This window comes from Sminthopsis crassicaudata, chromosome 2, assembly GCF_048593235.1.
Source record: "Sminthopsis crassicaudata isolate SCR6 chromosome 2, ASM4859323v1, whole genome shotgun sequence".
Classification (NCBI taxonomy): domain Eukaryota; kingdom Metazoa; phylum Chordata; class Mammalia; order Dasyuromorphia; family Dasyuridae; genus Sminthopsis; species Sminthopsis crassicaudata.
In genome coordinates this window covers 508,496,290-508,513,093 of record NC_133618.1, presented here as the reverse complement: position 1 = coordinate 508,513,093, position 16,804 = coordinate 508,496,290, and the positions used below count along the sequence as shown (strand labels likewise).

At 40.3% G+C, this 16,804-nt stretch overlaps 1 protein-coding gene across 2 annotated transcripts in view; it reads right to left on the bottom strand.

Annotated features, from left to right (window-relative positions):
• NOTCH1 (notch receptor 1) overlaps window positions 1-4,061 on the bottom strand; it is a 72,058-nt gene extending 67,997 nt beyond the window's left edge. The window contains exons 1-2 of one of the 2 annotated variants that reach the window (XM_074294085.1): window positions 3,744-4,061; window positions 801-882 (exon numbers count right to left, since the gene is read on the bottom strand). In XM_074294085.1, the coding sequence (XP_074150186.1) occupies window positions 801-882; window positions 3,744-3,801 (140 nt within the window). In that variant the 5' untranslated portion in view covers window positions 3,802-4,061. Of the gene's footprint in view, window positions 1-800; window positions 883-1,512; window positions 2,042-3,743 lie in introns of those variants that run through there. The other variant, XM_074294086.1, reaches the window with a different exon arrangement.
• Window positions 4,062-16,804: the final 12,743 nt, after the last annotated feature.

Below are 16,804 nucleotides of genomic sequence, written 5' to 3'. Positions count from 1 at the left end.
TTTTAAGAATTCAATGCTTGCAGTAGAAAAGTCCAAGAATACTAAATCCCAGGTACTTAAATAATAAAAATGTTAATTAAATTTATCCTAGAGAAAACCCATCCATAAAAAGGGACTGGAACACCCATTTATTAAGCACTTTCAATGTTCCTGGCACTGTATTAAGAATTTAACAAATATCATCTCCTTTGGTCCTCACAACAACTGGAGGAGTAGGTAATATCATTATTCCCATTTTACAATTGAGGAAACCGAGACAGATAGAGGTTCAAGTCATTGAACCTGAGCAAGTCAGTCACACGGCTAGTATCTGAGGCTGGATCTGAACTTAGGTTTTATGGACTACAGGAACATTGTTCTATCCACTGAGATGGGTTGGAAGTTAAATACCAAATTCCACTTGTGTCTCAGTATGTCTTTCTGCAAAATTAATTGGACTATATCCATTGGAAGATCAACCCCACTTGGGAAAAGAAGAAAGGATATGGAAATCCAAGCTCTGGCCCTTTACAAAAAAAAAAAAACAAAACATAAATAGTTTTTTAAAGAACCCTCCACTCCAAAATAGGAAGAAAAACTTTTAGATTAAACCAGCCATTGCAAATGTTGCAGCCAGTACTTATTAAGTGATTGTCTGGCTTTTTCAAATAAAAGTTATCTCACTAGCTCTCATCTTTGTACTATAGCTCCGAGGGAAAACAATGACTTACTGTAAACACTATCAAAGACTACTATACTGAAGACCCCACAAAAGCAGAAGGGAATGGTTCTCAGACCACTCCAAATGCAAGCATACTTACATGCAGGTTTCTGTTCCATTGTCATAGATTTCACACTTGCCTCCATTCAGACAGGTTTCTGAAGGTTGTGAACACCGAAAACCTAGGTGATATATAAAGAAGCCCATCAAGGATCAAATTTATATATCTAAAGCTATTAATTAATATATCAACCTGTTCCTAACTCTGAAGACCTCAGGAGTTCAACCCTTAAGCCTTCCAGAAAACTTGCCTCTGTCTCATCCCCTCTTGGTGCACCCAGGATAAGCCATGGAATCACAGATTTAGAGCTGGACAAAAACCTTAGAGATCATCTTGTCCAATCCCTTTATTTTTATTTATTTGATTTTTCAGCTTAGTATCCTTCCTCATCTAGCATAGTACTATAATCTATTTATACCAGCATAAGCTTTTAATAAATGTTTATTATTGCTGAGTTGTTGAATTGTAAAAAAAAAATGTACATTTGCTAAATATGTGCATGCCCACCAAAATATACATATGTGATGTGTGCATATGCATAGAAACGCACAGACACTGGTACTACATTTCTTATAGAGTAGATACCCTTCTAACGACTTCTTTTGATATTCTTAATTAAGTCAATAGGAGATAGGGAAAAAGAATGGCAGGCTGAAGTTTGGGCTCTTTCTATAATGCCAACTACCCAAGATCTACTCCAGACTACTAGTTCTAAATTACACAATAGCTTGGCAAAGGATGGGAAAGTTACCCAGAAGCCAATCTGACCAACTCAACTACTCAAATATTCCATCCGCACGGCTTTCCCAAACTTTCTGGATCTCCCTTCTCGCCCACCCGCCCAGAAGCCTATACTTTAGGGGAGACCACATCTCTCCATCAAGGAGGAGGGAAGGGAAGGAGAGGAAAGGGGAGGGGAGAGGGAGGAGGGAGGGGGAAGCTGAGACTACAGTGAGCGCTCAGAAATGCAGTGAATTGTCTGCCTGTTCAAACATCCATGGTAAAGTGACTTATCTAGCCAGTCCTGGAGGGGGAGTCTGAATAGCCCCAAAGCAAGCCGCACACACTCTCCTCCTGGCTCGTGGGAAAATGCGACAGCTGCGGGGCCCAGCTTCCCCTGAACTCCAACAAAGCGGGAATCAGAGCCGCCCATTGTAGCTCGTTTAAAGACACCTCTTGTTGCATTATTGACTGTAGGGCTGGGATTGAATACTCTTACCTCTCGGGACACTCAATACCTGCTCCCGGGAAGATCTGAGAGGCACCAACGGACTCGCCTCCAACCCCCCCACCCTCCAAATGTTGGAGCAATTCACAAAATGCCACCCTCCCAAGTCCGATCTATTCTTGGGCAAAGAGCGAAATGCTTCCCCCACCCAAAGTTCGCATTAGGGGTGCGAGCTACATAAATCAAGCACCGGAAAGTAGTGGTCTCGTCCCCGCTTTGAGGCCTCCTTTCTTGGGGAGTCGACAAGCTAAGAGTTTGGGCTGGAGTGTCTGTGGGAAGCTGTGCCCGGAGTCTGAGGGCTTTTAAAACACTTTTTTTCAGAGTGGTGAGTAGGGTTAGTGTTGTTCTTCTTTGCACCGCTCAGGGAGGGGCGCCCATGAGGCGTGGGAAGAAGAGAGGAGGGAGGCAGTGCGCAGAGGACACTCGGCAGAGGGCTGCCTGACTCATCACTGCACCGGGCTGGAGGGAGGAGGGAGCCGTGTGGGGGGCCCCCTACAAGTGATCGTTCATACAATCCCCTGAGAGTTGTCATTCCTTAAGGCCAGGAAAAAGGAAACTCCAAAATAGAGGGCAAGACCACAGGAGCTAGATTATGTTCTCTGAAACTTTTTTTTTTTCCAGGGGAGGGTTACAAATGCTTAAAAATTTTAGGTTTTTTGACCAAAAAGTTCCCCAACCCCCAGGCTTCAAGAAACTTTCTTGTCGCTTATGGAGGGACTGTCTCACCAAAATGGCCAGGAGCAACAGAACGGCCCGGGTGCAGAACGGCCCCTGAAGCCCCAGGGGAGTGGGACCAATATAGGCGCCCCCACGGCCCGGGGAACGGGCTTCCGTCGGTTTCCTCGCAAAATACTCAACACCGTTCTGAGCCCGAAAACCCCGCGCCGCTGACATCCGCCCCCAACCCTCGACCCGAAAGTGTAGTGGGCAGACGGAGAAGAAAAGGCCAGAGGGAACAGGAAACCTGACTCAAGTTCGAATAGAAAAACTCACCCAGCGGAGAAGAAACCCAAAGAGGGGGCGGGGAGGGAAGGCAGAACGAGAGGGGAGCCGGGGTGGAGGTTTGACCGGGGTGGGGGGTGTAAGTTTGCCCGCGGATGGGGAGACGCAGATTTGGCCGCGGGACCAGAGACGCAGGTTTGGCGGGGGCGGAAGAGGGCGAAGGGAGAGGGTCGCTCTAGAACTCAGCCCAAGGTGGCCGGCGCTCTCCCCCGGACCTACACCTCCCCATCAATTAGAAAACACAGTCCAGACTCTGGACCTTCCCCTCCGGTGCCACACAATCCCTGCTTGAAACAGGGCTCCAAACTAGGGGTGAGAGCCGCCCTCCGAGCAGTGGAAGGGGAATCCCCCCTCAAAAGGGGGGGAGTGGGGATGGATGACAGATAGGACGCAGACAAGGGCGCAAAGCTGAGAAACGGTGACTGCAGTGGCTCCCATCCCGGCTCGGAAGGTGCTGACATCCCCCCATCGTTCCGCCACAGCCACCACCAGCAGCACGATCCCCGTAGTGAGGCAACCAGCTTGCTCCCCCTCCCCTGAACTATACACATGTCTCTTCGCCCTCTCCCCGATCCCGGCTGCAGCCGCCGCGTCCCTCCTTCCACGGGAAAAAGTTTTCTCAGCGGCGCACAAAGTTCGGGGCTTGCCGTCCCGCCTTACTTTCCCAGCCCCGGGGCCACCGGGTCCCCATCTCCCTGGAGCAGCCCCGGGGCCACCGAGCCCCATCTCCCTGGAGCAGCCCCGAGTCCTACCTCGTGCGAGGACCGGCAGCAGCGACAGATACACGACGGGCACTAGGAGCGGCCGCATGCCTCCCGCAGCGGCGCTTCGCTCGGGAAGTCCCAGAAAAGCTCACAGTGACATAAGGTGTCCGGGCGGGCAGGGGAATCCTAGGCGGTTCTCTCGGACAGGGAGCCAATCTCGCCCTCGCCTTCTCCTTCTCGGCGAGCTGGCGGGCGCGCGTGCACCGCCCGAGTTCCCTCGCTCCGTCGCTCTCTCACAGACCTCTCCGCGCCGCGCCCGGCTCAACCCTATGCAACCCACAGCTGCCAAGACACTAAGTGAGCGGCGAGCTCGGCGCCTCTCCCACTCCTCCTGCTCCTCCCCCTCCCTCCAGCTGTGAACGTCCTCTCCCCGAATCCTTCCGCTCCCCTCCACTCCCTCCCTGTCTAGAGACTCGCTTCGTTCCGTCCCAGAGCTCCCCGGAGGGATTGCGAGGCGAAGATGCTTCCTGGGGGTGTCCAAAGCTCTCCCCGAAGGTCCTTGAGCACTTTTCTTGGGCTTGGAGGGCGTCCGGTGTCAAGGGACTACTTCTCGTTTGAAAGTTTCAGAAGCTATGAAAGTTTGTTGCGAGCTTGCGGAGGGATTCTTGGCTCCTGCTACTAAGTTTCTGTTCTAGTCTTTTACGCATTTGCATGTCAATGGAGGAGCCGCGGGTACCGGGGGCCCGGGGGCCGGGAGAGTGGAGCTCAGGGTGTGTTCTACCCCAGCCAGCCTCCCCTCCTATCCCCAAGACCTTGTCATTCGCCTCCCATTACGGGCTGTTCTCTGGCGACTTCGGTTTGCCGAGGTGCTAAAGATAGGGAAAGTGGAAGGAACGTTCAGGGCTAAGAGCCTGAGATTTGTCCTAAAGCCTGTCTGATCTGAATGCCTTAAAAGGTAGTGAGCTGGGCCTGGGGACTTGGCTTTGGAGGAGTACTCTCGGGCCCCTCCTCGAGAGCTTTCCTCGAATGGGTGTTGGGTAAGAGCAAGACTCGGTGGGCGGCCTAAATACCCCTTTACCAGTGCAGAAATTAATCGTGGAGCCCAGACCAGTTTGTGCATCCATCCCGGTTCCCATGGCTTCAACCTTTCTCTGTAACTCCGAAGCCTTCTAGAGGACCACTGGTCCACCGGAAGGTGACTCGGGACTTGAACGCCTTTGGCCATGAGGTCAGCTTGCACTTGACTCTCTTAGAGGAGATCGGTGATCAGGTATCACAGAGTTCATCAATTCCATTGTACAGGTAAAGGGAACCAGGTCTTAGAGAGGTTAAGTGGCTTTGACTAAGTTCACACTGCCGGTGAGTAGTAAGTAATAAGTTTTGAACCTAAAACCTAAAACTCCCCAACCAGTATCAGTCAGTATTTATTAAGCAACCACAAATTATATAGAGATATTAAGACAAAAACCTGTTTTTGCCTTCAGGAAGCTTACAAATTCGGTGGAGTAAATATCTACGCATATAAGTGAGCTATGAAATACATACCCTGTAATAAAAAGGAGTTAGGAGAAAAGTTAGGGCAAAAGGAGAGACATTGGCCATTGGGAAATGGTCCCAAAGATCTATAAGTAGGAAGAACTTGAACTGGTTCTTGAAGGGGCAAAAGGAGACCACGCTGGGGAAACCTGTGCACATTCAGGAGATGGAATGTTATGTACCAAGAGAGCAAATAGGCAGCTTAAGAGGAAGGTAGTGTGCATGAAGTGTGCAAGAAGTCTAGAAAGGTCCTTTGGAGCCAGACTGTGAAAAGCTTTGAATACAAAGAAGATAGTATTTTATACTAGAAGCAATAAGGAGTCGCTGGAGCTCTTAGAATAAACAAGCAACAGAATCAGATCTTTAGATTTTAGAATGTAGTTAATTTGGTGGAGGATGTTTTGGAGAGGAGAGTCTGGAGGCATGGAGACCAATTGGGATTACACTGCATTGGCCCACTCCAGAGGGATGAGTCCCTGGACCAGAGTGGAGAGAAGAAACTAGAGATAGATGAAGGAGGATCAATAGCAACTAATTAGAAATAGATGAAGAGGAAGAGTCAAGGATGATCTAAGATTTCCATTTCAAGCTTGAGGTACTGAGAAGGAAAGAGGAAAAGTTAGGAAGATGTATGGATTTGAGAAAAAGATAATAACTTCTCCCTATTTTGGACTTGTTGAGTTGAGCTGCTTATGGGACATTTCAGTGGAGATATCCAACAGTCAGTTGTTGATGATGAGCCACAGGTCAGGGAGGGAGGTTTGTAAATGTAGATCTGGAAGTCATCAGCAAAATGATGATAAGTGGTTTCATGGGAACTATTGAGATCAAGGTAGAAAGAATAGAATGTAGGATATAGAGAGAAAAGAAAAGAGATCACAGGACAGACTCTTGGAACATACCCAGTTAGAGTATAGGCCATGATAATGACCCAGAAGATCAGATTGAGGGGTGTGCTCATCCTTGATAAACCAGTGACCAGACAAGCAGGTGGAAAATTAGATGAGTCAAAAGAAGATATGAGCAGAAAGTGATCAGAAGCAGCAAATGCTACCCAGACTTCAAGAAGGATGGGGGGAAAATGATGAGAAAAAGCCATGAGATTTGGCTAACTAAGAAATCACTGGAAACTTTGGAGAGAGAATTTGCTTGTTCTGGCTGGAAGCAGTCTGTCTCAGACTAGAATCTAAATCTCAGAGTTAGAAAATATTTCGAAAGTTCAATACATTTCAATACTTTTTTGAGCAATGAGGTCAGAAGGCAAATCATAAGGATTTGAGAAGTGAGATGAAATGTAGTGAAAGAATGTAGTATTACCACCACTTCCTATTTTCCCCATTCATACCCCCAACTCCTGCCTTCTACATTCTTCAAACTTATGGCCTTGTCAGCCCATGAAGTTGAGCAATTCAGAGCAAAGGATAATGAGGTTGCATCTATCTAAATAGGCCCCATGTCAAAGACCCAACAAAGTTCCAGAAAGTGCCTGAGATGTGTAAAAACATGTTTTTTTTAATTTATGCAATTAGGGTCACTAAGAAATAAATTGAAGTGTCAAAACCCCCCTTCTACTTCATGGTATGTAGGCCTGTATTTGCTTTGTTTTCATTAAACAATCTAGTATTATGTTAGGTGCCAGGGGAGATATTTCTTTGATTTATACAAAAAATTTAAACTATTCTTTTCCCTTTGTAATGAACTAGCAAGCTTAAGTGGGTAAATTCCCTTAGGAAACTAGAGACCACATTACCCTCTACCTTCTCAGAAGTAGCTAGGAAACTTTTTCATTTACAAATTGAGTTTCTGAATAATTTCTCTACCTTATTTACAAACATTTCCCCAGAATTGGTAACAAATTGTAGTCTCTAGCACTTTGCAGAGGGTTCCTAGATACTTAAGGCGTTTGTTGGAGAATTATTTCACCCGAAGAAACCAAAGTCTAACATGAAAGGTTACTTTACAGAGAGATGTGAAGTACAGCAGCTTCACAGCTAAGTGGCCATCTTTCCACCCACTCTGTCCCACAAGATCATAAGATGGATCCCAGAATTTGTTTGTCCTGCTGGAAGGAGTCTGTCTCAGACTAGAATCTAAATCTCAGAGTTAGAAAATCTTTCAAAAGTTCAATACATAATACATAACTCAATACTTCTTTGGAAAATATTTTTTTAAAGACATTTAAATTATTTTTATTAATTTGACATTTATTTACTTGATTATTTCTATTATACAAAGAATAGAAAAAGGGAATTGCATATGAAACCATGAATCTTAATTACTGAAATCATGGTTGTTATTTTTTTAAGTCCATAATTTCAGTATATTTTTGTTTGCCTGTGTCTCTAAATTTTTCTTACAATCTCTTCTGTTTATTTAATAAATGTTTCATTAGCAATCTTTTTCCTCTTTATTCTGGTATCATTACTATTACTTTCCTGATTTCTCTTTCCCTCTTTTCTCCAAAAAATTCTCCTTTGCAACAAATAAGTAGAGTCAAGCAGAATAGATCTATAAAGGTCTTATTCTGAACCTTTAGACTTCACTGTCAAGAATGGGAAGGTATGATTCACCATCAATCTTCCAGAGTAATAGAGGTTCTCTGCTTTGTCAAAGTACTTAATTAATTCTTTCAAAGTTGCTTTCTTTTACGTTATAATTATTAAATAAATTGTTTTGATTACTCTACTTAATTCACTCTATACCCAATCATATAAATAAGTACTCCCCTTGTTTCCAATTTTTTAATATAACAAAATACTTTAAATGTTTTTGTACCAAATAAATCATCCTTCTACAAACCTCTCAGATTGGCTAAGATGACAGGAAAAGATAATGACAAATGTTGGAGGGGATGTGAGAAAACTGGGACACTGTTGGTGGATCTGTGAACGGATCCAACCATTCTAGAGAGCAATTTAGAACTATGCTCAAAAAGTTATCAAACTGTACATACCCTTTGATCCAGCAGTTTTTCTATTGGGCTTATATCCCAAAGAGATCTTAAAGGAGGGAAAGGAACCAATATGTGCAAAATGTTTATGGCAGCCCTTTTTGTAGTGGCAAGAAATTGGAAACTGAGTGGATGCCCATCAGTTGGAGAATGGCTGAATAAGTTATGGTATATGAATGTTATGGATTATTGTTCTATAAGAAATGATCAGCAGGATGTTTTCAGAAAGGCCTGGGGATACTTACATGAAGTAATGGTAAGTGAAGTAAGGAGAAACAAAAAAACATTGTCCACAGTAAAAAGATTATAAGATGATCAATTCTGATGGAGGTGGCTCTTTTCAACAGTGAGGTAATTCAGGCCTGTTCCAATGGACTTGTGATGAAGAGAGCCATCTGCAGCCAGATAGAGGATTGTGGGGACTGAGCGTAGATCACAACATTTCACCCTGAATGGTGATGCTTAGTATCATAGATTTAGAGCAGTTATATAACTGGTATGTTTTGGGGAGAATGTACCCCCAGGCTTATGGGGGAGATATTTTTGTTGCTTGGGAACTTACTATATTATTTCAATAAATGGCTCTTTTAAAAAAAAAATTAGAACTAGAAAGGACCTGAGAGGTCATATTTTATTTTACATTCCTTTGTTTCACAGATAAGGAAATTAAGACACAAGAAAAGTTAAATGGCTTACTCACTCAGACAGAAAGTGTCTGAAAGGGATTTGAACTAGTCTAATTGACTCTCAGTTCATTACCCTATCCTAGATGTATCTGAATGTGTTCTGGTTCAACAGTATCCTTTAAAAAGTATGTATCCCAACCTAAACACATTAGTATATCTATGGTCTGGCCAAGATACCAGAGAGAAAACAATACTATCACCTCCTTGATTCCAGAAGCCAATCTTCAGCTTTGGATTTCTGTTGGAATTTCAGGTTGGTTTGTACTACTCTTGACTTAAATTCATCTTGCAACTACCTATATTCACCTTTGCAGAAAATTCAGAGGGACCCCTGGATTTTACCCTGAAAACAGATTTGGGAAGGAAATACCTTTTTTTTTTTTTTTTTTTTTTTTTTAAACTGTTGGTTCTCAGCAGAACTCATTCAAGAGAGACTATTACTATTACTATTATTGATGGGGCTCAGAAAAAACCCTGTCCAGACTGTTTATTCTTTAGCCCCCACCAGGTTTGGCAAACTTCAATTCAATTTTTTCAAGACATACAGAATTTTGGAGAATAAGCTACCAATTTGCAGTAGCAGACTAATGAAATGATCTTTTTTTTTTTTTTTCTTGACTTACCATAAGCTATTTATTCCAAGATATCAAAAAAAATCTCTATAAAGTTTTTATATAAGAAAACCATTCTAAGTCCTGGACAGCAGCTCATTTATTTCAAGTGATAATTCATATTCAATTAAAGAACAAGTATTTCCTGAGTGCCTACTATGTGTCCAAACCCATGCCTAAATATAGGCTTATTAAATGAGCTTCGGTCATGATCCTCTACGAGAGCAAAGGACAAATAATAACAATTAATTGAGCTAGAAGGGAGGAAACGTGAAAGTCAAGTCTACCTCCCTCTTGTAAGGAAAGAGGAAATGGAGGGTCCAAGAATTGAAATCACTAGCCCAAGGTTATGCAGGCATGAAGAAGAGAGCCAGGATTCAAACTATGTCCTGTGACTCAGTTTCAGTATTTTTGTCCATGTATCATAATGCTATTTAAAACAAGACATTGCTCTTGATCTCACAAAATTGACTGGAAACAGAAGTAGCCTGATGAAAATCAAAGGGAGGAGGGATATTGTAAAGAGATCAGAAAGAGGAAAGTTTGAGTGGGCCAGAATAACTCAAATAACCTCTTAGAGGAGGAGGGGCTTGAATGAGACCTTTAAGGATGAGGTAAGATTAAGATAAATTGAGGAAGGGATGAGAGTAGAGGAGCATTAGCTAATTCCAGGGTGAGAGTTTGGGGCCAAAGGTGAAAATTCCAGCATAACAACAAAGAATAGAAAGTGTTCTCCAGAGTACAGGTTAAGAGGAATCTGATCTGAACTAAATCACCATCCCCTAAAGGCTTGTGAATTATTCATCTTCCAAAGGTGCCTCACATTTTCTGAAACAAAACAAAACAAATCAATAAGAGGGAAAAAAAAAAGGAATCCCACCTTACCAAATTTTTGAAAATGGTCCCTAGGTGATAAAGAATTTTGATCTGTTTGTGATGAAGAAAGCCATCTACAGCCAGAGAGAGGTCTGTGGGAATTGAGTGTGGATCACCACATTAGCATTTTTACTCTTTGTTGTTGTTTGCTTGCATTTTATATTCTTTTTCATTTTTTTCCTGTTTGGTTTGATTTTTCTTGTGCAGCAAGATAATTGTATAAATATGTATGCATATATTGGATCTAACATATTTCTACCATGTTTAACATATATTGGATTACTTGCCATCTAGGGGACGGGGTGAGGGAAGGGGAGAAGAAATTGCAACACAAGATTTTGCAAGGGTTAATGTTGAAAATTATCAATGCATATGTTTTGAAAATAAAAAGCTTTAATTAAAAAAAAAAAAAAAGGAATTTTGATCTGGGTTTCTGGAGCCATAGGTTACAATTCTGGCATCCTCATTAACACACTAAGTGACATATGATGAGTCCCTTTTGCTCCTTTGGTCTCAGTTTCTATGACTATGTAATCATGGGATTGAACTAAGTACCTTTTGAGATTCCTTCTAGATCACAAAGAGTCCCTACCAGGTCTGAAACTGTAACAATTTTGCTCTTAGGTAACCTGAGAGCAGTTTGATGGGACTCAGAAAAAATCCTGTACTATGTCCAGACTGTTTATTCTTTAGCCCCCACCAGGTTTGGCAAACTTCAATTTTAATTTAAACACACACAGGCAGGCAACATTCAGTGGTGCTTTTAAAATAAACATGCTCAGCTTGCTAGGAGCTGGTCTTGTTGGTAGGTGGGAGGGAGAGGAGAGTTTGAAGGAAGCCAAAGATAGGCCAGAGCTCTGGGGACCTCTGCCTCTTTCTAACCCCAGAAATGAATTCAGATCAGTCCAAATATAAGTGAGGCAGAGCACGGGGAGAAAGGACAAGAATTGTCAATTAGCAAACATTTATCTGATTTTATTTATCAAGTGCCTATTATGTGCTATATATGATTCTTTACCTCTAGGCAACTTTTAAGAGTATCCTCACTCTACCTTACACATGAATGGAACAAGTCCTTTGATAAAAATATAAGAACAGGAAGGCTTGGGTCAGTTATGTTTTTTTAGTGAACCATATCTACAATGTACAAATAATACACAGACTCCCTATGTTTATTGCTTATTGATTATCAGACAGCATTTGATTATTTTGGATAAAATGTAGCCTTAAAGGATTTTCTCTAACAAGTTGTCTTTCTTGTGAATGTCAAGATGGTACAAGATTTCTTGATAGATGTTACAACAAAGATAACTTTATTCCAAGATTCCTCTCATTATCAAGGGAAACATAAAACTGGAAGATACTTGCTCTCCAGAGATGTTTGCCATGCATTGGATGAAGTCCACAGTGAAATCCTAGTGATACTCCAATTTGTTAATGGCATTTTTTTGCTAGCATCTAAGGCAAACCATTGTAAAGTCCCTTAGCTGAGTTTGAAAAGCGCTATGGGAAAAAAAGAAAAAGAAAAAGTTACTCAAGTATTTGGCTTAACAATTCACACAAAAAATAAAAACATAAAGAATACCTATTACCCACCCTATGATATACAATAAAGATAGCCCATCAAGCTGATCAGTCAGGACACAAATTTGGATAGATCTTTTAAATGAAAAATGAAGTAGGCACCACAATGAACAGAAGAAAGAGAGCTGAGGTATTTGAAAAACTGTGTCTCGCTTTCAAAGGTCATAAATTCCTCTGAAACAAAAATCCATCTTTTTTTTTTTTAACATCAATATCTTTCTCATGATTTTATCTGGCTGCAAATCATGAGATACTATATTTCTAAAGAATTAAAATTTGAGTCATTCAGAGGGTAATGGAGAGATACACATAGGACATAGGTAAATAGACTTTATTAATTTTTTTATTTATATGCAAAAAGATCATAAAAGACATAAGATACTAAAAAAAAAAAAAAAAAAAAAAAAAACAACAGACTGCTGATATAGCAAGAGGAGGGATCACAGATTGCCAATATGCATTTTTCACTGGAACCCAGATGTTAAAAGAACTAAAGGAATTCCCCTGGCAAACATGGTGAACCCTAGTGAAGGATGGATGATCACATAAGGATGGATTAAAGACTAGATAGGTAACATTTATGCCTTTAGAAAATCACCCTACATCGGTGTGAGATCATGGACCCAATGAAGGTTTCAGAGCACAGTGTCAAGATCTGAGAAAAGTACAAAATTTAGACATGGCTCCTGCATTTTGGAGCTTACATTCTAGGAGGATAAATTATACTTAATGATAATATATTCTGTATGACAAGCACTCTAAAGAGGTGAGAAACATTGTTCACTATAAATTGTAAAAGATACATATCTGCAGTTCTCCTTGGTAGTTTATTAGCCAATGAAATCAAAAAGTACTATGTACTAAGTAAGATTTGAGAGGGAAGATCATTAACCACATTCTGAAAAAGATCATGAGCAAGTTTCACCTCAATGTAAGCAACCATTTCCTCAGAATTAGAGTTACCCATCAATTGAATGGATTGCCTTAGCAAGTAGGCAGTAAGCTTTAAATCACTGACTGAATTCAAGTAGAGACATTAGAGCAAAGGTTGTATTTGTGAGATGAGCCCCTTTGGCAGTCTTGATTAAGGAGATCTCAGAATGATATTTTTAAATATATAAAGTAAAATGCATAGGATTACAAAAGAAAACAATTATTCTGAAATGTAATTATCAAAATATTGACTTCAAGAACTTGGTTAAGAATCCCTGCTCCAGAGGCTGAATATCCGGCAGCTCTAGGATTGAAATTCCTAACTTGGGTTTGGGAAAATAGATTTGAGGAGTCTATGAATTTGAATGAGAGGGAAAATCAGATTTTCATTTTCACTAAATCTAGAGTTTTTAATTTAGCATTTAAAAACAAAATCTTAAAACATTAAGGAAGAGGTCCAGAAGATTCACCAGACTACTAAAGCAATCTAGCATACAAATACAAGTTAAGAACCCCTGCTGGAGAAGGAGAAGGTAGGGGTTAGACTAGACGACCTCTAGTTCCCTTCTAACTCTGAGAAGCTCATTCAAATTCCTTTAAAAAGTATAATCCTTTATGTACACAGATGATAATACTAACCTACCAGCCACAGGACTCTGAATGTGACTTTGACTCTGGGCTGAGTCTCAGACATGAGAGATGCCTCACTGAGCCATTTCTACTTTCTCACCCTGGCCTCCCTGTCATCATTTATGAAAAGGCTACCTGGGTTAGGTTATTTGTTCTCCTCTGTGCCCAGCCCAATATTAGATCCCACTGTACGGGGGGAAAAGAGAATAAAACACAGAATAAGACTTTAGAGGAGTTATAATTTAATAGAGGATGCCAGCATACACACAGACACATACATACATACACCACTTAGAGAATAAGGATAAGGATAAGATCCCTGTTCCTAGGGAGCTCAGGATTAATTAGGATCAAGAAAAGGAGTCCATTTCTAAACACTGGATACTAGAAATGGCGTAATGAAAAAAAAGGAAACAAAGTGTCATTTAGTTTATTTGGAACATAATGTGAGTGGAGTAGTATTTGGAACATAATCAGGCTGGAAAGCTAGGTTGGTTTTATTATATTCTGTATATATTATATTCTATTTTAAATATTCTATTCTAAATGACCTTGAATGCAAAGATCAGAGGGTTATACTTTACTCAGAAGGCATTTGTGGATGAAGATTTTTGAATAAAAGTGGTAGGTGATCAATCAATCTAGGAGTTTACATGATCAAAATGGTGCTTCAGAAAGGTTATTTGGGCAGTGATGAAGATAAGGCATTAGAAAGGAGAGACAAGATGACCATTTAGGAGATTAAGTGAAAGAAAATGAGGGTCTAAACTAATACTGTTATAAAGGCATAGATGAAAAGGTTATAGCACAGATAGAATCAACAGATCATGGCAATTGATTAGAAGAGATGATGAGTCTAAGTGTCCCAATTTTCCCACATCCCCTCCAACATTCGTCATTATCTTTTCCTGTCACCTTAGCCAAGACAGATCAAATTTTAAGTTCAAGGTTTTTTTAAAATATGTTCTATTTTTAATATGATGAATGTTTTTTTTAAACATCCTTTTGGAGCCTGGAAAGACTTACATGAACTGTTGCCGAAGGAAGTGAGCAGAACCAGAAGAATGTTGTACATAGTAATAGCCAGATTATACAGATGATCAACTGTAACAGACTTAGCTCTTCTCAGCAATGTGGTGATTCAAGACAATTTCAATAGATTTGGGATGGAAAATGCTATCTTCTTATAAAAGGGAAAGCTATGGAGAATTAATCCAGATCAAAGCATACTTTTCACCTTTTATTGTTTGTTTGCTTTTTCTTTTTCATGGTATTTTCCCTTTTGTTCTCATTTTTCTTTCACCACATGACAAATATAAAAATATGTTCAAAATGATTCAAAAATAGGTTCAACTAATCTATATCAGATTAGGAGAGAGGAGATAAAAGAAGGAGAGAGAGAAAAACCTCAAAATCTTATGAAAATGAATGTTGAAAACTTTTTACATGTAATTGAAAAACTAAAATACTATTAAAAAAAAAAAAAGAAAACATTTTTTGGCTTCTCCATGCAGCCATTAATAACTGTTGGGAGAAAATAGAATTGTTTTGACAGGTATAGACCTAGAGTACTGATCTGTGAGAAAACTCTTGGATACATATTTGACATTCCATCCATGGCCCAGGTCACAGCTAGTATCTATCTGTGAGACCTGCATAGAAACTCTGCAAAATATGTTTAGACATGTACCTAGAATCCCTGACAGGTAGCCTGTATAAGCAGGTGAGTGGCAAATTTCTTGTTTGAATAAAGGGTGTTCCTATAGCTTAAGCTCTGGGTCTCAGTTTCCTAATATTTAAAATGGGATATGTGGTGAACAGAGAGATTGGATTAGATGACATTTTAAGGTCAGTTCTGACTTATGTTAATAGAATAATGTGGTTCGTTGTAGTTAGTGGGTCAGGGCATATGTATGTACATGAATTTGTCAGTAAACTGTGTCAGGTGTTCTGACCTTTTGAAGTCTTGAACTTTAGCATTTGAATATATACTGTCACATTTCATCTTCTAATTATTTCATGTATGTGTCAATTATCCAATTAGGCTATCATTCCCTCAAAGCAGGAAACTTGTATTCTCAATTTTTATTCGATTTCTCCCTTTCCTTTAATATCTAAATTAATGCCAATTCCTCCTGAACTCTTCCCTCATCCATGAATTTTTCCTGTTCATAGGGATCTTCCTTTCTGAAATGTCATGTTACACTTTGAAATTACTCTAATTCATACATTATACATCAAAGATTTTGGTGAAAATTTTCCTTGGAAAATTTAGTTTTAAAAACTAAAATTCTATGAAACTATACGACATATCAGCAAGGCTTGACAGTGTATACAATTACTTAATATTCAGTTTCATTTCTTTTCTCTTACATTTCCAAATACTTATTTCATAAATTGGGATGGATAGTTTTAGAATTATCCATATTCTGCCTTTCTTCCCTTAAATTTTAGGAGGGTTTTATTAGTGTTGAGGCCTAGAAAGAAATCTCTCTCTCTCTCTCTCTTTTTTAGGAAGCAAAAAATGTTCCTTTTTAATTTTCCTAAAAAATATCCCATCAAACTTTTCAAAGATGAGGACTTCCATTAAAAAAACAAAAAACATGATCTAAAAAGAATGACGTGAATCACTCCTGCTATTTGCTTCCCTGATTGTATGACTTCAGGTATTCTACAAATCTCTCCAGTATCCAAAACTGTAGAAGTCCTAGCAGCCTGAGTAAAGGTTTACATGAAGCCAGCTGGATTTTTGCCTCCTTTTACTCTAGACACATTTAAACCTGTTTAGAACTTCCGCCCCACCTCCAGGTTCCCACTCTCTTCTTTCCTGCCCCAACTTTTGGTTAAAATAAAAATGGGTTCTCAAAGTAGGGTTTGGGTTACAGGGAGCACAGGGAATTATGTTCACCAGGCAAAACTTTTGTGCAAATATAAACAGGTACAGCACATCTGTGAGTTATTTTCATGTCTCCAGGGGCAAGAGGGGGAAAAAAAAAACCCAGCCCTTAAGTGAGACCAGAATTCTTCTATATTTTTGCCTTGACAGCTAAGGAAAAAATTTGCCAAAAACCAGAGGCCCCGGAGAGTGTTGGCGTGGGAATGTTGGTTTAGTCAGAGATTTGCCCTGAGCCATTTAAATAAAAACAGGCACTTGAGGGGCAAATGCTTGTAAATGGAGAAGCGATTACTACTGATTGGACCAAGAAAGAACTGTTTTGCAATCTCTTCCTCCTTTTTTTTTTTTCTTGACCCTTTCCAAGATTTTATCATCACAATCAATAATTCATAGATAAATATTTTAGA